Source organism: Thermobia domestica, chromosome 1 (genome assembly GCF_964235325.1).
Source record: "Thermobia domestica chromosome 1, izTheDome1.hap1.1, whole genome shotgun sequence".
Taxonomy (NCBI): domain Eukaryota; kingdom Metazoa; phylum Arthropoda; class Insecta; order Zygentoma; family Lepismatidae; genus Thermobia; species Thermobia domestica.
Window position 1 is genome coordinate 241,467,409 of NC_137454.1, and position 23,765 is coordinate 241,491,173.

Genomic DNA, 23,765 nt, shown 5'->3' on the forward strand with positions numbered 1-23,765 from the left:
GACGTTCAATCAACTGAAAAAAAAAAAGTTTCGATATATCTTAAGTTTTCCTCTGTCGAAATCAATACTGAACCGGGACCGAAAGTTCTAGTAAGTTTCAATCACTTCTTATTTTGGGAGAGTGTTACGAGTTGTGAGAATATGTTCTCTTGAGACGCTGAATCGATTGAAAGGAAAGCTCGTCGCTGTCTAATACCATTTTTTGTTCTTTGGTAACAAAGGTTGGAACTGGAATAGTTATTTTGAAAGACTTTCGGTTTAAATAGAGAGTTAACCTATGGAACGACATGGAACCCAGTGCTTAAAGTGAGCCGGTATGAGCCGGTTATGCATCCGAAAGTTAGAAAATCGGCCCGTATGGCATACCGGTAAAAAATAACATTTAAATTGTAGTTTGCGTTTAGGAAAAAACAGATTTTACACATAGAAATAAGTACAACGTTGACATTGAGTCAAAAAATATGTTTGTACTATCAAATATTTCGTTGCTGCTGCTTCCTAAGAAATAACAGTTCCATATGACCCTATTCAATGACAGAATTTGCAGAATTTGTGCTCTTGAATTTTTCAACATTTGTGCGAGCAATTCCAAACATCCCCCTTCAAAAAATTCCAACTACCGTATCGCCCGCCAAAAATGTTTAACCTGGATCCACCCCTGACATTGACTCTTTCTTTTTTTTAAATTCAAAATCATTCTTTTCACAATGTCTGAACTTCTGTGTTTACAATTATAAGAAAATTAGTGTTGGCCACGAGACGAGACGAGACCAGAAGAAGCTTTTGAAAATAGAAATGAGATTGGAAAGAATTATTAAATACTAGAGACGAGACGAAAGTGCCTACAAAGCCTTGAAAACGAGACGAAAAAGTTATGGGCATATATGTTTTTTTTTTTTTTTTTTTTGTCTGTTTTAATCGACTTAAAAGCCACGTTGGATCACTATGTTATTGTATAAAAGTAACCAAGAAAGTTTTGTCGTTTTTTCACCCACCACGTTCGAACATCGATATGTCATCTAAAACGTAGCTGGAAGATCAAAAATAGTCCCCATCAACACTGACGACCTTCTCCTAACGTTCTGAAAGGCTATGGATTCCATCGCGGTAGAACTTGGTGGGCCGTGAAGCGAAGAAGATATCAAGTGCATTTTGCACCTCTACTAGGGATTTAAACTGACGTCCTCTAAGGTGATTATCCAAGGAACGAAGCAGGAGATAATCGGACGGTGCAATGTCCGGGAACTATAGTGGGTGCAATAGTGTTTCCCATCCAAGGCGTAGAATGGTGTCCCGGGTCATCCTAGCCACATGGGGCTTAGCGTTGTCCTGTAACAGGAGAATCCCTTTGCAATTCTGAAGTGCTGGCTCCAGAGGTTTGAGTTTTTCTTGAATACGGCTCAACTGCTGACAGTACACAGTTGCATTGATGATCTGACCAGCTGGTAGCAGTTCCCGATGCACGATGCCGCAAGCAGTCCACCAAACACACATGAGGACCTTCTGGTGTAGTGATGGTTTCTGCTGCTTTGGAACCGGTTCATGGGATACTAAACAATGATGACGGTGCCGTGGAGCTTAGTACAGAGCCCACTTCTCATCACATGTCAATACCCTGCCCAGAAATGGCTCCTTCCTCAGTCGAGACAGCAAAGAAACACAGGTGTCTGCTCGCGTTGCCTTCTAGCCCGGATTCAAATCATGTGGGACCCATAGACCCAACCAGTAGTGCTTCCCAAGTTGATGGAAGTACTTCTGAATGGTTTCTCCACTCACGCTGAATTATAATCCCAGTTCTTCACATCTCTGGCCACTGTTCGCCACAATTGCTACTAGGGTCCCTAGAAATAATATTCATTCTTACGGCTTTGAGGTTTATCAATATTGTCCCCTTCATTAATTTGGCATGTATGAAACGGGCCCAGGGGCGTAACTAACGACCCCGCAGACCTTGCTGTGTGGGAGGGCCCGCAGGTCCGGAGGCTCTAAAGGATAAGAGAAAGATGAAAAGAGGGGGCCTAAGAAAAAAAAATTCTAGGGGAGCCCATATACGCGTGTTATTGCTTCCCCCCAGAAAAAAATCTTAAGTTACAGCGCTGGGAAGACCCATGTTCACTGTGTCGTTACGCAAGTTCACGGTGTAACTGAACTGCCACAACCAGGTAATATGTTGGATATACCCGCACCAACAGCTGACCTTCGCCTTATCTCCATTCGCATTCGTGTGAGGGCCAATTGAACATAGACCTCCACAAAAAGCGACAGAACTTACTTGGTTACTTTTATAAATGCGATGTTTAAGTAAACGTGCCATCCGTGTTCTTCCAAATTTAGATCACCGATATGCTGAAACAAAATCTTAGAAAAACAAAATCATTTTATAAATATTTATTTCTGTTAGGCTGATAATAGTGGGGATTAAAAACATTTACTATATTAGTCCTCTCTCTCTCTCTCTCTCTCAATTTCAACGTCTTTCTCTTTTTTTCTATAGATTCTACACACAAAAAATTGTGCAAAAATGTCAGGAGTAGGGATGGTATTTAGGGTTCTGTCTAAATTACTGCTCTAAGTGTTCATATTTGTTCCATACCGTCACCTCATCTGATGTCACTTTAAGCACTGATGGAACCTATTTTTGGGACGCAGAGTCGATTGCAAAAATCCTCATATCGATATTTCTTACGGTTTTTGCTCTACGGAAACCAGGAACCATTTCCGGTTTCGTAAAATGTTGTGGGCTGTAGTTATGTGTTCTCTTAAGACTGTGAATCGATTTGCGAAATCATTTTTTTAAAAGCCTGTCACTATATTAACCATTTTTATTCTATGGCGACAAAGGTTGAAACCGGAAACGGTTAATTTTAATCATTCCAGTTTATAGAGTGTTAACGAAGGAGATGGAGTTGATTCTTGGGACACTGAATCGATTTCAAAAATTCCCATTCTTACCGTTTTTGCTGTACAGAAGTCAGTATTTAAACCGGAAGCAATAATAAATTTGAACCCCTTCCGGATTTGTGGAGTGTTGCAGATAGTCATAATATGTTGTATTCAGACCTTGTGTATTTACAAAAAAACGCTTCTCACTCTCTGATGCTGTTTTCGTTCTATGGAAACATGAAATATCAAATGAAGCACTTCTCGTTGGAATAGAGGTCAATGGCAGAGACGAAACATATTATTAGGAAGCTGGATTGATTGTAAACAACCGTTTCTCAATATCTCTTACCATTTTTGTTCTTAAACCTCCCGACAGACGGACGGATGGACGTATCCATTCTATGACTTCCGACACTTACGTATAGCACAGTTCGGAGGTCTAATAAAAGTATATAAAAATAAAACATGTACAAATTCCTGTTTTCGTTCAGAAAGGAAACGCGCATATTGAGTAGACTTACTTGTATTGTTGGATATGAAAGCTATTGATCTTTTTTCCTTTGAATTATGTTCCAAGTAGCTACCTGTTAAGTGACGATGTACTCAGGCGGCAGTGGTCGCTGCGGCCGTTCGCAACACAACGTTTCATCAAGGAAGAGGGGGAGGATCAAGAAAACATTTTCATTTTAAGACAACCGTGACTTAGGTGTTATATCGATAAATATTCATTTTCCCATAATATCTTGTTCAAGGAGAGGTTTGAATTCCGAACTCCGAGTTCCACCCTCGTGTGTAGGTCATTGGGCAGAACATTAAGTAGCATTGTGCGATACATATGAGAGATAATGGTCACTACATTATCGCAAGTTGATCGCCAGTGCTGTTGCTGATTTTTGCGATTGGTTAGTACACAGGGTGACATTGCTGAATGCAACGACCGACCATTTGACGCTTGCAACCATTGCTGAATAACTCTATGTAAATTATTTATCGGATACATAAAAAAGAAATCCGACAATTTGGTATACAGTTACAGAAGGAAGAGATAAAAATAGGAAAAGGACAGTATGGATTAAAATTTGTGATAATTTCCATGAAAAGAAAGAAATGATATCGGTATTGTTTAAAACTGAAATAACATAATTGATGATCTCGATTTTGCTTTACATACGTATGTTTATCATGAAACAGCTACATACAATTCAAACTAAACCGTGCATTTTTCTCCTTATCAGATTTGAGTTTTCCTATCAAGATTCTTCTTCTTTTTATTATTATTATTATTTTCAGTTTTCGTTTCACACTGCATTTTAAATGATTTTTTTAACTGATAGTGGGGTACCTTCTTATACGACTGGAAGTGAAACAAACTAGTTTTATTTTCTTTTTTTAACACAAAAAGTAAAGAAATGCCACATTCGTCAAATCGACATTGTCTGTGTAATCTTCACCTGAAACCGGCGAAATATTTAAATTGAATTTACTGTCTACTGCATTGTACTCAGAATTTGCAGAGTTGAAGTTTTCTGTGCTAAATAAGTCTTAATTTAGAATAGTTCCTGTCCATTATGAAGAGGTAACATGCTAGTAACATGTCATGAAGGGAGGAGGGAGAGAAGACGGTTCGTGACCATATCTGAGCAACTGTGACATCAGAGAAATCTGGCCCGTAATACAAAGTTGGATATTTTTACCGGAACAAGAAATCTGTTCACATTACGGAAGTATTGGTTATTGGATGTTTAATTATATATATTGTTTGTATATATATATATATATATATATATATATATATATATATTTAATTATATGTATAGTTTGTTATTTACATAAAATCAGAGAAGAGTAAATGGTGACTGTTCCCTTCAACCTTTAGCTCAGATACCCGTGAGCCATAGACTTTAGGTTTGGAATCACGGATCTGATACATTAAATCCTCAATTAAAATAGAACAGCGTTTTAGCCCAATTGACTGAATTACAATCAGCTTAATGCCCAGCCAGAGGAAGATGAGACATTTTAAAGATTAAAAAATTGTAAATTATTTGGGCTACTCAATGGGTTACTAAAATTGTTGAAGCATTTGAATATGTTAGTCGTATTACGCATTCATACTGCTTCATAGTCTCAATAGGGACACTTAATACTATAAGGAAATGTTTTCATCCACATCATTAACAGTTTTTGTTGCTGCTGGAGACCCAATTGTTCGATTGCAATATTTCCTTTACCAACCTGTTTCTTTTTTCAAACCCTTTCATTTAGTATGTCGCGAGGTACATCTTCCCACTTCAAATTTTGTAGTTGGTGGGCTAGGGGACTGGCTGGAGGTTTCCGCACACCGCCAATACCATACACATAGTCCAACTTCGTTCTCACACGTTTCTATCAACAGCATGCTCATATCTTTTGTGGTTCACCAGTAATCGCACTGGCTGGTTTTCAAATGTACACCCTGTATAATTCAATAAGATTGGTTTATACAAATCTAATATCAATTTGCAATATATTATTTATATGAGATGTTAGCCTACAATTTAACATGGACGCCGAACTACGGGATAATGGGCAATAGAACACAATCTTTCTGAGTAATTTACAGTAAAAGACAACTCCTAAAACATACTCTATTGGGAGGATACTCTACGTCAATTGAAAAGAAACAAACTTTAAGTTCCTAATACAATCTAAGATACATTACATTGTGTTAGGATATTTAGTATGAAAGTGTCCTAATAATTCTTTTTCAAAAGGTATTGAAAGTATATTATTTCAAATTTCGTGGGTGCAACGTACAACACATCTTATTCAATTTAAATATTTGGTAAGTTTGGTTGGTTGGAGTTTACAATCTGTGTTCAATACCGAGGCAATATGAGACTACAATTCAAGATGGAGTCCGAACCAGCGTCATGTGTTTAAGTTTCAAGGTGGTCTCGCCGAGAATCGAACCCAGTTTCTCGTGCATAGTAAGTTTGTTGATCCAGAAGCAACGTAACATGTCGGATTCCACATCAAAATTAAGGGAAATTAATTAATTGAATTCCGAAAAATTTAGTGTAAATTTTACTTTGAAACTATTACTGTAAAATGCCAATGATATTCATATACGAGTTCTGGTATTCGATTTTTGATAGCAAGTAATTACAAACTTTTATAATTAAATGTTTTAAAACATATGTATGTGTTTATAAGTTACATTTATATAATATATATCTAACATGTATGTTTAATAAAATATTTCACTTATACTACTTCAACCTGCATGTGTGTTTTCCACTAAATTCCTCACATATACTCCTTCTGCTCACATGTGTGTACACATCGAGGGTTCTCATATTTACTGTTTCTGTTGGTACGTGTGTTAAGAAAGTTGCTCATATATTCGGTTTCAGTTGGTAGGCGTGTGTTTCTTGGTGTGTGTCAAGGTTCTTGATTTTGAGGGTAACGTGCCGGCGGTCCTCACTTTAACGGATTATACCGATGGCTTATTTTTAAAGATAGAGGAATTTCGAAACGATTTTCGTTATCAGCATCATGTCAGGAGTAAGAAAAAACTTCGATTTTTGCTCTAGGACCGTTATTTCTATGGGTTCCGGTTATGTAGGTCTGATGCTCATGTCCCCGGAATGTAGCAAATACAAACCTGTGTGTGTGTGTGTGAAACATAACGTTTGTGTTCTTTGAGGCTTTCCACTAAGGGGCTATTGACTGAGATTCAAATCAATGAGGGCAAAGGATAAATATTTTATTTTAAGTAAAAATTAAAGTTTTACCCTGATTTTCATTAAGAATTGTATACACTTTCTTTGAGTTTTCCAATATGAACCGCTTGGATGCCAAATCGTGTTAACTCCAGAATGATTTTTTTTTTTTTTTTTTTTTTGAAGATCAATATCTCATTAAAAGTTTTTTTTTTTCTTAATGTTTGCAATCAGTAATACAATAATGTTCATCATTTGCTGATGATAATAACATTAACATTCTCTTGATGCAATTTACATGAGACGTTGAAATTCAAAGTTTTCTCTTGGAAAATTTTAATTTTGGAGTTACAAACCTGGCGTCTAAGCGGTCCATTATATAGCCTATTATCTGGGTGAACATCAGTCAGAGGAAGGGAAGAAGACTGAATTAATACCAAGATTAAGAAATATCTTTGGAGATAATTATCATAGGATGAAAAAATCAGGAAATGCAATTTTATGTCGTGCTTTTTCAGGGATCTTCTTTGTTTCAGTAATTTGTCATAATATATATATTTTTAACACAAACACACACACACACACACACACACACATATATATATATATATATATATATATATATATATATATATATATATATATGCAATAAAATACCATGAATAAAAAAATATTTTTCTAAGCTTTGTCCAAGATTCAATCTAATTATATCTAAGCTCTTGATTCATAATTAGGTTTCATGATTACTTCTTGTATTACTCATACCGGATTTATTACTATTCCATAGTTTATATGTATATCCAAAAGTATCAACCAATATTTCCTATTATCTTTATTCAAGAAAAAAATGTGTATATGCATACATGAGCAAGGGAGCGCGCCTACCCAAAATTAAAATCCTAAAGCCGCTGCTGGATAATAATGATATGTGAGCACATAACTGTTTTAGTTTTATATGATGTATTATGTGCATCCATGCCTATATCAAATTGTATGTGTATTTTCAGCTGTGCATGTGCGTTGGTCTTTTGACCTCTTCTCCTAGAACCGATCTTTTGCCTCACCGAAAAAATCCTGTTCAAGAGGAAAGGGGTGATACTTTCCTGCTTAATTAGGAAATCACTCATTTTTGTAGTATACAAGGCAACTAATATTTCAATTTCTAGGGATGCTTACGAGACACGATTTGTGGCTGTCTCGTCTCGAAAATGTGCTGTAAAAGTGATGTTTCGACTCGAAAAATATATATTTTACTATTGGAAGAGCCTTGTCTCGACTCGAATTTTGTCAGGAAGATCCTGTCTCGACTCGTCTCGTGCGCATCCCTATCAATTTCTATTTGAAAATTCAAATAATTTTCTTAGACGTTTTGACTAAAAACTACGCCACTTCAACATAGGCTACTTTGTGTATGCGATCCAGCGAATATAACTTAAACTTTTAATAATAAAATATTATTCACTTATATTTATTAATAGTTCAATTTCTAATAACAATTTTCTCTAATATTTGAACCTATTTAACACTTTTAAATTTTCGAAGTAAGATTAACAAGAATAATTAGACCTGTACTAATTTAAATTCACTTCTTACTTATTTTCAAATTTCATAAGCAAAATCATAAAGCTTGTAATTGTAGAATTTCATATATTTCCGTAAACTACTGAGTCACAGTGCGAAAGTACGATAGTCTTCCAAACTATGGGAATTCAATGCTCAAACTTGAAGTAGTACATCTATAACTACTGGTTGTATTCTAATAGATTAATAAGATCAAAGATAGAACTTGTTTCTCCGACATTGAATCCATATTAGACACGTCACATAACAGACACTTATAGATAGCTACAAGCGTTATTTTGTAAACGATCCAGCGTCTCAGGAACATGATTATCCACAACACTCTTCCCAAACCAGAAATGGTTCAAATTTTTACTGTTATTTCTGGATTTCCATAGTGCGAAAACTGTTTTTTAAAAAGTCAAGAAACTTCTACAGTGAAACCTCTAATAACGGACACCTCTATAAAGCGGACACCTCCCGTAACGGATATATTTTGTAATCCCCAAACACTGTAATAGGAGAAAACATATTTACAAACCTCTCTAAAGCGGACACTCCCTAGTACGGAGACGGACAGTCTTTTCTGTCTTTTATAGGTATTATTTACCTCCTATTACGGACACTTTCTCTAGAAACAAGTTGAAAAGTATAGTAAAAATACATTTTTAGTAATTCATAAAAGTGATTGACAGTTGCCCGCCGTTTGGGATAACACGCTATTCTACTGTCCCGTTGGAATCTCTAACCAAGCAGAAGACAAGTTTGGTATCTTTTGCCCGCGGGTACGCATATAGTCTCAAAAACGACGCTACTGGACTGCAATTAACCCACAAATTAAAGCGAGGTACTGAAAACGTAGTAAGTAGTGATAAATGTAAAGTGGGGGGAACTATAACATCTTATTTCCATGTTGTGCCTCGAACATAGATGACTGAGGATAATGCAGGTACAGTAACATTCTTGTAGGTAATATTCGTAAATGCGTGATTCATGCAAAAATATTTTTTCTAATTATATATTACCTTGTTTACTAATTAAAGTAAGAAAATATGGAAACCTCTTTAAGACGGACACCTCTCTATAGAGGACAATTTTTGATTCCCCACGGCTGTCCGGTTTAGAGAGGTTTCACTGTATTTGCAATTCTTTCAGTGTCTTAAGAATAGATTCTATCTCCCCCCTTAGCTTTCTATTCCAACTGGAAGTGGTTGATATAAACGATTTTGGGTTTGAATCTCTATCGCCATAGAACAAAAATCGTAAGGGATAGCGAGTAATGGCTTTTTGATATTGATTCAGAGGATTCAGGAACGAGTTCTATCTTTGATCTTATTACTCTATTGCAAGAAGCACTTACAGGTGCACTACTTCAAGTTTGAGTATTGAATTCGAATTGTTTGGAAGTCTTAGTTTCGCACTATGAACGATATTCACTTGTTTTAATAGTGTTATCGATTGATTTATTTCTCTTTTCAAAATAATTTTACTCTTGTCTAACAATCTGTTCGAGAGAATTGAATGATTATTTTCTTCTAGACACCCCTGTTGTATGATAAAATCATAATGACATTCTTTAGATGAGCCAGAAACACTGGAAGCTCATGACGTTCCAACACCTAACCCATATTTATTTATGTCAAGAAGTGTTTTTTTGCAATCGTTTCAATGTCCTAAGAATAGGTTCTCTCTCCTCCCTTAGCTCTCTATTCAAACCGGAACTGTCAACCTGGGGATCGAGAGAGGAATTCATGGGGGGTCGCAAACGGAGCTGAAAAAGAATGTAATTATCTGTAAATGTAATAGCGAATTTTAAAAAAAGATTATTTTGTATTTATTATTTTGTTAGAGATATTCTTACGTCCACATTCATTGTCAAACATTGTCCACACTCATTGTCATATTAAACATAATCTTAAATTATTAAACACAAACAAACTATTTGCTGAGCAAAACAATATATTCACATAAAAAACTACGTACGTGTTACAGTTTCGCCAACTAACATTTTGGCTTCATCAGACATATTAAAGTCAGTTTGAAATGAAGGCTACATATACAGTATATATATATATATATATATATATATATATATATATATATATATATATATATATATATATATATATATATATACAGTATAACGAAAAACAGCAATAATATCTTATTATAAACCGGTAATTACTTATGGGAGTGCTCTTGATGTGAAACGGAATGAAAACCCATGATTTAGACTTAAAAACTACGCTTTATCAATGGGGTTGAAAATAAAGCATTTTATTTGGAACAAAATCCAAGAGAACTGTTGCAACATAATTCAACACGTTTCCCTCACGTTAGACGAACGTAGAACAATAGTTTTCAAATGCTTACTGCAACTTTACACTTACACCTTAGAGCAGCGTTTCCCAACCAGTGTGCCGCGGCACACTGGTGTGCCGTGAATGGGCCGCTGGTGTGCCGCGGGGAAATCGAAACAAAATTATTAATTCTATAGCAATCAAATTGCAAGACATAAGGGAAAAATATATATTTGTATTTCACATTACTATGAACCTCTACTATGAATCTACAATTTTAAGTTTCATACCGTGTACAATTTTAATGTTGAAAAAGGTATTTATCATTGTTGTGACCAATGTTGCAGACTATTTCATAACCTGAAATTTTAAAATATAATTCAATACTTTTGACAAAGCAAACATACATACAAATTACCTACATTTGTGTTTTAAAAGTAAAAGAGATTTGTTTGTCCGTTCGTTATTTAGTGATCTATGTTCTTAGTAAAATGTTGGATACAGTTTTCGGAAAAGAAAGCGTAATTTTGCAAACCTAAGTCCAATATTTCATTGAATTGTTTCCTAGTTTTAAATTAGAATGAAAAGTAAACATAATGATTAACCACGGGGGAAAACCAGTGATTGAGCTTTCTTCTCTGTGAGAAAGATCATTAATCACAGAAAAAAACACGCTATTTTATATTTACAAATAATAATATCTATGAGTGTGCCGCGAGAATTCAAGTTACACCCGTAGTGTGCCGCAAATTGAAAAAGGTTGGGAAACGCTGCCTTAGAGTCATGCTTACGTTAACTTTGAGGATAATGAGATTATAGCGTGTCATTCTTTGATTGCGAATATCCACACGAAAGCAAACTTTATTTATCACAAAAGGGACACAATAAACATGGCAAGAGCATGAATATATATATATACAAGGTGTATATACACAATATATAGAGAGGGTGGTAAAGAACTATTCAAACTTCGGGAGCTGATTCCTTACACCGAAACAAAAAAAAAAAAAAAAAAAAAAAAAAAAGTTCTCTGAAACTTTGGTCAGTGAAGGATAGTGTCGGCGATATAAGATGCCGAAAGCATGGGAAAAATGAACGTTCAGTGCAGAGGGCTGTAATTCAAAAACAACTCTACGTAGAGAATGTGATATATATATATATATATATATATATATATATATATATATATATATATATATATATATATATATATATATATATATATATATATAAGCAAAAAAATACTTCTAAAAATCAAGAGAAGGCCTTTCTGAAAGAATAATGGACACAATCAGGGGTGGAAATCAGGGCCGTACTGACCAGGCGGAAAACAGAGAAATTTCCCGGTGGGCCCTGGACGGTGAATTTTTAGTGGGCCCTCCGCCTCGTATTGTAAATATCGGTATATGAACAAAAAGGCACACGTCACGCACTCCTCGTATACGGGAGTAAGGGAACGAAGGATGATAAAATGTAGAGTACTGGCAATACAGTCAGCTAATTACAAAGCAGCGTTGCTACCCCAAGATGTTACGAAAACAGTCTTTCACCCTTTTCGTAATTCAACGCTTGAAATGTTCCCGATTTTCCACTCTGCTTTATAATTTTGATAATATTGAATTATTAAGCTAAATTGAAATCTCAAATAATGCAATAAACTTGAAATTAAATACACTGAGAAAAAATGTAGGTGTCGTACTTAAAAAGATAGGTTACATGTGTAATTCCTGTAGTTTTTGGACTTAACGTACAGCAGACGTATAACTGAAAACGCATGTTTTATAATACTTTCTGTATAAGTGTTCCATCTATACGTACTTTCCGTATGAAACAATGTAGGCGGCAGGATCTCACATACAAATAGACGTATATAACATGTAGATGACGAAGGTAAAATAAGTATATGCATGTGATATACGGAAAATTGTTAGATGTCATACATCCTGCAACGGCATGATGTAACATCTAAGGGCAGTCAGTGCCTATGTAGCATACGGATAACGTATGTTCCGTACTGATTTCTATAGTAAGCAAGAGGATACCGTATATTTGTGCAATATACCGCTGTCCGGAGAACGGATTTTTTCTCTGTGTAATAATTTACATTTTACAGCTACGTTGTTTTCCGTATAGAAAATATACAGGGTCGGATTGAGACCATTGGGGCCCTGGAGTGGGAAATACAAAGAGGTCCCATCAAAAACTTTTACTATGGGCCCTCTCTCAACATATTCAAAAGGGTCCATGAATTATACAGGAGTGCCTCATGTCATTTTTTAACTTTTATGGTGAAAATGTTTTCAGTAATTTTTAAAAATTTTTGGTCCCCCTTGGTCGCTGTTAATCAGAGCCGTAGCTAGAGATTTCGGTGCCCGGGACGAAGTAGAATTCGGCGCTCCCCTCACCGAACATTTTTTTTAAATATACATATAAGAGAAACAGCTTTTGTCGTTATACTACGATAAATTTTTATCAAGTTGCTTGGACAGACCATTGCAACAGCCAAAAGCGATTATTAGTATTCTTGTACAAATATGAGCTATTTTCAAGAGGCTTATATTAGTTTTGTTCAAGTTGACAAAACTATCTTTTGTTGTATACAAATCCAATTGGAGAACAGTTATAGAAATTTACAACTATTTATAACGTTTCATGATATCGATAATAAATGAATTTTCAACCAATTAGAAACTATGTGCTTTTAAAATGTTCGAAATGGATGCCAGCTTAACTTCCAGAAATAATTGTAAACTTCTGAAATTTTATTCTGTATGTGACCACACAAATAGAATTTTAATTTCGATTGTTTTGTGGGGGGGGGGGGGAAGGAATGTGAAATGTAACGGACATTCAGAAGGAGCTTTCTTTGCGAATTTCTCAATATTGATCAATGGATGAAGAAGATATTTAATGTTTCTCTTTAAAATCCAAATGTAGTTTGGCTACTACATATGTTTGAAGTTATGGTAATTACTTTTAATGAATGGAAGTTATGAATTTAAGGCTACTTATTATTAATTAACATATTGAAAATACAGTAACAGAACACACATATATATTATGTGTATATATGATTGTATGTATGTAGATAGATAAAAATATCTCAAAACTTAATACGTATACACAAAAACTATCGTGGCGATAGAGATAGTTGATGGTGAATTATCCCAATAAATTCCTTCAAATTGGAAGCATTTCATGTCAATGGAATAGAAAAAAGATCACTGCCAGTGGTCAGTCTTTGAAAAAGACGAAATTCGACCCCTTAAGACCCTATTCTACTACTGCTTCAAGTTCGAAAATGTTATAATTCCCCTTGCTAACCTTCATTTTTAATACTTTCACGCAAACAGCAGCTTGCGGCCTTCTATATCACATCGTCGTTAACAGATTGACTGTCATGAGCATCATATGTGATGCTCACCTTATTTCTCTGTGGGGCCATGAGCACCATATATGATGCTCATGTTTGATATCACAAATTACTAACCCATCCAGGTTCTTGAGCATCATATTAAATATATTATGCTCATTGTCACAAATTACTGTGGAAGGCCATGAGCATCAAATATGGTGCTCGGCTCCCATTAGTACATTTTCGGGAGAAAAAATATCGCGACAAAAATGTGATATAACTATCCATAATCGAGCCAAAGGTAAGAAGAAATTTATGGCCTCCTGGGACCAGTACCCTCACCTTTTAACAAATCAGTAATAAGTAAAACCTTGTTGTGACTTATGGAAATGTTTGGGTTGCGAGCGAAGCGAGGAAGATTTTTTGTGTTAAACAAATCTATTCATTTGCTGCAATCCTACAACAATATTGATTTAATAGAGCGCCAATACTTTTTTGGGGCGATACGTCGTTTATTCATTACCAACACCTTTTCCTTTCTTCTTGCTCGTTCGGTACCCTTTTGCTGTCAGCGCCCGGGGCCACGGTCTCGCTCGCCCACCACCATAGCTACGATTCCGCTGCTAGTACAGGACAATGGATAAGTGGTGCATTTGTATAAATTATAAATCACTTCTGATGCTTCATATAATATATGCTTCATATAATAATGCTTCATATTATGTATTTGTTTATGCACCAGAGCCGCCTATGAAAGGTTCATGTCACAAGTGCGGCATTGTTATTTTAGGGGGAGATATGAAGTAATCGAGCTTGTGCAGATAATTGTACAGTTGCAAGAGAAAAATTGAGGATTTGGCATTACGTCAGATCAGTGTCAGGGGAGAATTTACTACCCTAAAAAAAAAAAAAAAAAAAAAAAAATGCATTTTAAGACTTTTCAGCATACTTGATCCGAGTGACACTCCCGTACACCTTTTATTGTCGGGGGAAGGGGCAGTACGTACATGTAAGTGGATCCTCTAAAAAAAAAAAATACTTTCCCGGTGGGTCCCTTGGTTGTAGTACGGCCCTGGTGGAAATGTGGGAGTATGCGAGGGAGCGGCGTCTCCTTAGTTACAATTTTACATGTGTTTGAATTTCGAGAGAAAAACTTTCATTGAACAGGAACTTCCGATTACATTGTATCTATTACTGGCCGTCGCCTTAGTTCTAGAATTCCATTTCCACCACTATGCATAATGTATAGGTAAAAAATAGTACTTTACTGAACAGTAGACACAAAATATTTTAATTATGTGCTGATTATTCTGTTTCCTGTAAAATGTTACTTTTTTTCTTTTTCATTTTCTACCGGTTTGAAAAGAGGGTTATACACACCGTAAAGGATAGAAAATAGAAAAAAATAGTGTATTTTTGTATCACTCTTCCTTCCTACTACTTTGTTACTGTTATCTCCATTTGGCTATATTTTTTTTAATAAAACGTAACGAATATCCGGCAAAAGTATACCTTTTTCGTAAACACAATAGGAAGATCATGGTATTGTTGATGGGATACTAAATACGACAGGAACTGCTACTAAAACGTGCAATTTCCGAATAGGTTACATATGGTAACGTGAGCTGGTTATGTCATTATGTTGTGCAACAGGTCCGAGGCTTCAGGATGGTGTGAAGGATTATGTGAATTTAGTGTTGTGCGATTTTTAATAATTTTACACTTTTTATTTAAAAAATATTTATTCATTTAATTCCACCATAACTCACTGAATAATTTATTCACCACATACATTGGTATGTTAATGACTTGCGCTCACTATACGCTGCTATGTTACTAACAACATAGGGAATATATTAAAACAACATTGTTATGTTGTTGCTATTTTCGAGTTCATTCGTTATATTACCTAGTTTAACACCACCTCCAGTGGCGGATCTAAAAGATAAAAGCAGGGGCCAGCAGCCAGACTATGATAGGTATATCATGAATTTACTATAAACTTTCAAAAATATTTAAATAATAGCTCAAATTATTTTTGTATCACAAAAAACTGAGGGGACCTAGGCCCCCCGGCCCCGAGCTAGATCCGCCACTAACCACCTCGGTATTACTATCACACCGCTCAACACCGACTCTCTGTTAAACCGGGTGTCGAGCATAAGCTCACCAGACCAGTGTTGAATTCAGACATTTTCACCCGGGGGGAATGTGAACTCCTCGGGGGGGAGGGTTGTTTTTCTCTATTTTTGCAAGAAAGCAGCATATTTAACAATTCCATTCACATGCACATCTTACGTAATATTGAGACTAACTGCTGATAAATATTCAATATGAGATTATAATTAAAAAAAAAAAACAACAACAAAAACAATCGTTTGATTTAATCTAAAACATTAAATAAAGACTGGCAAAAATATTTTAGATTAAATTTTAACTGCTATTTACAGTAGCTATTTTTATTATTTCCTATATTCAGTAGTTACTGTTAGTTACTAATGTAGAAATTTTTAAAAAGATTTAAATTAACTCAAATATTTTTTGTCCTAAAACAAACATACATAGGAATATCTTAACAAAAAGTTATCATTCTTTCTCACACTTCTGATTCTAAATCATGCATATTAGTCATGGTTTCTTTACTGCATGCACATCAATAGTTTAGTTTATGAAACCTTCAGTAGATTACTGCCGTGTCGTGGAAAATCAGCTCTTGGAGCGAGAGTATACGACGGCACCCCCGTACATATGAATGAGGTCGACAAACCAGTCGCGAAATGTGAGAAAATTTTAAAAAGTAAATCCTGCTCTTCCTTGATTTTGAGCACTTTTTATTACTTTTTCCCTTTCATTTTATATATGTGCACATGCCCACATGTGCACATGTGTTTCATTCCTCTCTTTTTCTTTCCTTCTTTTCTTTTTCCCTCCCGAGTTTTGCGCCCCTTACTTCGGCGCCCGGGGCCGTCGCCCCGCTTGCCCCTCCCCCATGGCACGGCAGTGAACAGGATCTTCGTAACCTTCAATAGCAATCTTTCACTTATATATTACTATTATATTGATAAATTCTATATAAATCTGTAACCCAGGAGGGATAACTTTTCCTCCCTGATCCCTCTGAATCTCACCCTTTAACTGACTTATTTTTAGTTAAAGAAAAATGTGTTTACCTTAACAATCGTCAAACACATTTACGTCTGTTACTTCCGAAGCGAGAAATGGGATTTAGGCGCTTTATTTCAAATAATGCAAGAACTGAAGTCTGCTGACATCAGAGATCATATGGAATGATCGAAAGATCTTCCCTATCTTTCCTTTCCTATCTCAATATGTGCTAGTGCTACCTACTAATATATAATATAGGACGAGAGTATAGTACCTACTAAAATACAAACCTTTCTTCAACAGTCAACAATTTCATGTTCTGCCAAACTCACTCATAGCGTTAAGAAATACAGGTTTTATTGACTATTTGGTGTTCTATCTTAGATGTTACATGTTTAATATTTATATAGACTGGGTCTGCGTCATTTATATGTGTATTGAGAGATTGGATTTCGTCTGCATGTGCACGGAAAGAAAAGCAAATAATTGAGTGAAATAATTTCTACATTTTGTGACTGAAATTTTGGGAGTTTCTCCGGGGGGGGAATAAATTTTCTTCGGGGGGAGATTCCCCCCGGGCTACCCCCTGAATTCATCCCTGCACCAGACAAAAGTTCGAAGTGCGGAAAAGAACTCACCGGTAGTGAACATAAACTTACTTAAACATAAAACATATAATTAATTTTATAATGCAATTATATTCTACATTTACAAAGCTAAACTTATTTTAAGTATATTTGTAATATGTGTATTAATTAACAACGATAGGCTACAACAGAATTTTGAATTTTTCCTCCTTCGAATCCAGAACCCTTTGTAGGTGGTGCCTTCCTTTGTCCATTTCGCTAATATAAGCATGCAAAAAAAATGTCGTCTTAAGAACAAAATTAGCTAAATCACTTTGATCGTTTGCTGGTAATCATGTTAAATGTGAATTTAGGGTCCTCGTCGTCTTGTGTCTCCTATTGTTGTCCACGACAGAATTTATATCCTAAAATTTAGCCAGGATTAACACTTGGCATCCTACTAGAAACTGGCCAAAACGGTATAGAAATTTCAAAGCGCGGTAGGTAACAAATATGAACGCTTGTAGTCTGTTTTTTTTTTTTTTTTTTTTTTTTTTTAATTTTAGTTTCTGGCTTGCTTCAGACACACCAGACGAGGCAATCTGATGGAAATTGTAGTCAGGAACTAGACTAGAAATAAATAACTTCATTTAATTATAATGCATGCGCATTTAAACAGGGAAGGAACAGCTTCCCAATTTGCAAATGTCGAGTCTATTTGGCAGTGAAATTTTTATCCTAATACAGAAGTTTGCAATGCTGATGTGAAGGAAAAGAGAAAACTCATTCAGTCATGAACTACCAATTCTGGAGAGTTGTGAAGTACGATAATTACTCGCTGAGGGAGAAACCTAATCATTGTCAGGTGTATTGGAAGATTATAGAGATGATAAGGTGTCTCGCACATACAGCCTTTTACCGATGCTTACCTAGGTAGGAAAATGTGAATATACTTTTCTCTTTGTTCCGTGTCTCCCTTCTTCAACGTACCAAAAGTTTTACATGTAAACATTTGAAACGTTATACAGAGATGTTTTTTACGGGCGATTAGCGTTGTACTAAGAGTTTTGATTCTGAGTTTCGTATTTAGAAACATCGATGAGTTATATCGATTTGACTTTCAGTTTATCTCCTTTTTCAGCATAAAAGGCTATATGAAATGTGGGTCTACATTTTAACGTGGGTCTGAATCACATGCGCTCCTGCGGGGATCGAACCCGGGTCTTAAAAGACACGTACGTTAACCACTTAGCCACAAGGAAGCTCTCGATTTATATTGAAAAAGGCCAGCCACGATCTTTTTCACAGGGTTGTCCAAACACATCAGGAGAAATCAAAGTAAGAGAATATTTCCCCGATTTCTCCTAATGTGTTCAGACAACTCTCGAAAAATTCGTGGCTAGCCTTTTTCGATATAAATCGTGGATATCATATCATAATCAATATATTTCTAAATATGAAGATTCTTGTAATTGATGTCTAAAGGTCTAAGATTGTGCCAAAGATTGCATCTAAGGCCTACTAAATTCATTCGGCCGTTTGGACGTAATGAAGCTAAATGTGAATGTTTTGTCCTCTCTGCGCAGTCTCCAGTCTGTTTATTACAAATTATGTATTGTGTACCACTTTCACAAAACTATGCTGCAATAGTAAATTTTAAACTATGTTAATGCAAATAGTGTGTAGTAAACTGTGTCCTCTATACGATATGCAGTAAAAAAAAGGTATATTTCTTAGACATTCTGTTGTGTGTACCTAGGTATAATTTATGGCATGTTCCTACAAAGTTATTTACGAAAGTAGTCGGTGTGATTTGTTCAACTGCTGCAGTGAGATTCCCCACTACGAACTTTAGGGGGCTCTTTAGTCCTATGTAGTGGCGTCACTGATTATTAATAATATAATCAGTAATTATTATTGCATTACGTATTTTATTATTATTATTACTTTAATAACTAGTTTATAATACGTACAATTGTATTATTTGTGGTGAGATTATGTCTGGCAAGCATTCTGTTGGTGAACATTTTGCGATGAGCTTATGCCCGCGACCCATCAAACCGCTGCTAAGAGGCCTATGTTAATCGCAACTTCGGACCCTTTGTGTCGAAATACCACGCTAAATTGTTAGTCATACTGGGACTAAGTTTGTGTTAAGATTGAGTTATATGAACACAACAATTTTTTGCTGTGTACTTATAACCATCGTTGTTGTACTTAAGATTATTATTATACAAGTGCCTGGTTGTTTCTGATATAGATGGGACAGAATACGGAAGCCTTTTCATGTTAATTACTTGATTCCCATTTTGTAATTGCACTCTATCTTGACGCATTTAACAACATCAAACACTAAAATGTTTTAAGTCCTTAAAAAATACACATGATATGTTTCATAAAATATTTGAGAAATTTTGCAAAATTTGTCATAGAACATATATATATATATTTTTTAATTGGGAGTAAAATCGGGAACCGGTCAAAACCTCCACAGCCAAAACCCCCACACTCAAGAAATGTCAAAACGCCCACACAAACGGTCATAACCCCCACACAAATGGACAAATCTCCCAAACGCACGAACGGTCAAAACCCCGACAGCCAAAACCCCCACACTCAAGAAATGTCAAAACGCCCACACGATCGGTCATAACCCCCACACAAATGGACAAATCTCCCAAATACACGAACGGTCATAACCCCCACAGCCAAAACCCCCACACTGGTAGTCGGTCATAACCTCCAACGGTCATAACTCCCATACAAATGGACAAAACAGCCACACATAGCAACGGTCACAATCCCCACATAAATGGACAAAACCCCCACACAAATGGACAAAACTCCCACATGGAGAAATAGTCACAACTGCCACACAAATTGACAAAACCCCCATACTCGTGTATTGCCCTTGTACTTTTTAATAACATTTTTTATTCCACTTAAACTGATGTTGCAACTATTCTTCTTGGGCGTCATAAAGAGCCGCAACAAAGACGTGAAATGACGATCATTTCAGAGTGTGGGGGATTTGTCCGATTTTGTGGGAGTTTTGTCCATTTATGTGGGGATTATGACCGTTGCTATGTGTGGCTGTTTTGTCCATTTGTGTGGGGGTTATGACCGATTGTGTGGGCGTTTTGACATTTCTTGAGTGTGGGGGTTTTGGCTGTGGGGGTTTTGACCGTTCGTGCGTTTGGGAGAGTTGTCCATTTGTGTGGGGGTTATGACCGATTGTGTGGGCGTTTTGACATTTCTTGAGTGTGGGGGTTTTGGCTGTGGGGGTTTTGACCGTTCGTGTGTTTGGGAGATTTGTCCATTTGTGTGGGGGTTATGACCGTTTGTGTGGGTGTTTTGACATTTCTTGAGTGTGGGGGTTTTGGCTGTGGGGGTTTTGACCTAGACCCGTAAAATCATCTTCTCGTTCTAATTTAACTTTTATCCCCAAGCAGTAGGGATGATTAGAACCCTGAAAGGAAGTATATGTTATGACACCGAGACAAAGTATACAAATACACGTATATTTATGCCTTTCATCTGGCCTAGTGGCTACATCGCGTGCCTTTGGAGTACAGAGTCCCGGGTTCGATATCCCGTGGGAAGAGACTTGATGGTTGAACGAATTACGATGGTTCGTATTCTATCCTAAACTATAAGCTCACGTCTCATATAGCCTCGAGCGAGAAAAGATGTTCAACTCCAACCAAACAACAAGTACGAATAAAAATCATCTCTTCATTCTTGATTAATTTCAGCCCTAAGTAACGGTGACGATCGTAAAACATGCACTACTTACGTCAAAATCGTACATTTTCTATATGTTCAAATTTGGAGCATGGAATTACGGTTATTTTGTACTGTGTTTTTCTTAACGGATTTCAATTGCAAACAATGGGCATAGACCACTCTATATTCTAAGGTGAAAGCAAAGCACTTGTGAAATTTCGTTAAAATCAGAGTAATTTGCAGAAGTTTCAGAGAACAGACAGACACTCAAAGAAGGTTGGGTCTAATGGTAGAAGCTCGCTTACGTTCGATTTAATTATTTCACGTAGAGTTGGCTCTGTTAACTGGTATTAGAACAGAATACTCACTAGTAACAGGTATAAGATTAACAAAAGCTCTTGGTACATTATCCCTCAACATGTCCAGAAGCTTCGCTAACTTCTTGGCGTGGTCTTCCGCTGAGTTTGTGGATTCATTGTAACATTTTCTCGAACAAATATTATTATGTCCTGATAACACTGTAATCAACTGAAAAAAAGTAATAAAAGAAGTTATTAATGAAATGATATATTTGAGGCATTCATTAATAATTCATGCAACGTATAACTCTTTTTATAAGTTAAAAACTAATACATTTTGGTACAATATTATTAGTGTACAATGACAAAAAATGTTCAAAGATTCGGAATATACAGTATAATACCAATCGATAGGTCATATTGAGCTGAAGAAAATGATATTGGTAAGCGTGAAAACTTATGATGAGTCTTCGAGAAAATCGAGAAAAATGAATTTGTTTTGTAAACATAAAAGTTGACGCTGTACAATAAGCACACTGTCTATTGAGATGAAAGTGATAATGAAATATATTCTTATCAAATACTAGCGTTCTTCGCAAGGAGAGAATTCGTTTAATTTGGACATACAAACGTGAATTTAGATTTAAACAGCAACGGAAGTATCACTGTTCATCTCAGCGACCCCAAAAAACTATGGATTCGACACTAATGTAGATCATTTTCGATCATTTTTCAATATCTTCTCGCCTTCCATCCCAGGCCTGAAAATTTAATCGAGACCAGTCGGGTAGTTCAAGAGTTATTAAGTCACAAACACAGTCATTTTCATTACCCCAATACCCAAAAGACTATATACAGTATAGTTAGTGAGAATTAGCCCTAAATAATAATTAATTTATAAAATTTAATTTTATAGAACTATACAAAAGTAGCAGTGTCACGAGTACTCCACGTGAAAGAGTTTCGTTTGTATGGTGTGATATTTGCTCAGTTATTAAGAGGTTTGGTTTTAATAGAGAAATTAGAGTTAAGATGGAATATATTTTGTGTATGCCTAATTGGTTACAGAAAACAGCTTTTCGCTATACTATATGTTACTGTTTTCACTCTATAACAGTTAGTGTTTAAACCGGAAATGGTTGACTTCCTCCACTATACGGTTTCAATAGCTGGTTAAGAGAAAACAGTAGCTACTCTTAGAGCGCTAAATCGATTCCATAAAACCGCTTCTCGCTATGTCTCTGCGTTTTTTTTTTTTTTGTTTTTTTTTGGTTACTATATGTACGTCAATATTGAAACCCAATGACGTATTAAATTTCAACCATTTTCGGTTTTAGTAAAAGACTTAACGATGGAAATGAAATGTATTCAGTTATTGAGACATTTAATCGATTACAGGACACTGCTTCTCTCGATCTATTACCGTTTCAATTCCATATAAATCAATGTTAAAATCAGAAATGGTATATTTTTCCTGCTACTTCCGGTTTTAATGGAAGGATTAGTGCAAATGGAATATATTCTTGGAATGCTTAATTAATTACAGAAAATTCCTCCTGGCTATCTATTAAGGATTTTATGCTAAGGTGATCAACGTTGAAACCGGAAGTGATTGATTTTTGCCACTTCCAGTTTAAATTGAGGGCTAAGAGAGAAAATGGTATTTATTTTTAAGGAGGTTAATTGATTACAGAAAAATAGCTTTCTGCTATCTGCTATCGGTTTTGCTCTACGTAAATTAATATTAACACCGGAAGTTGTAGTAGATTTCTACTATTTCTGGTTGTAGCAGAAAGTTGAAGATGAAGATGTCATGTATTCTTGTATGGTTAATATCTACTACTTCCGTTTTGAGTGTCTATTCCAAAAAGGAATTCGATTCTTAACTTTTTGACTCTTCGATTCTTCGATGTTTGACTCTCTACATTTTCATCAAATTTGGTGATTCTTAATCAGGTGGTTCATGATTTTTTTTTCTGGACGGACGGGTAAGTCAAATATAATAAGGAGTTTTTGTAAAGTAAATTTTTTAAAAAATGACGAAAGAAGAGGGTTTTATCAGTAGATAGATTACATCAAGCTGAAGAAACTGAGATGACTAAGTGTAGATTCTGATGCGTATTATTCGAGAAAATCAAGAAAAACACATTTCTATAGTGCTAAAAGAAGTATGTTGTTCGTTGCCAACAATTACTTATAGTTGTTATTTTGTTCGGAAAAAATGATTTTATTTATTGTATATGTAAAAATACACTGTTAACTTGTGG

The 23,765-nt window shown here is 35.6% G+C and overlaps 1 protein-coding gene across 1 annotated transcript in view; it reads right to left on the reverse strand.

The window, feature by feature from the left end:
* LOC145694788 (phospholipase B1, membrane-associated-like) overlaps positions 1 to 23,765 on the reverse strand; it is a 166,852-nt gene that overhangs the window by 86,782 nt on the left and 56,305 nt on the right. The window contains exon 4 of the mRNA XM_081771430.1: positions 21,568 to 21,727. Within this exon, the coding sequence (XP_081627556.1) occupies positions 21,568 to 21,727 (160 nt within the window). The remainder of the gene's footprint in view (positions 1 to 21,567; positions 21,728 to 23,765) is intronic.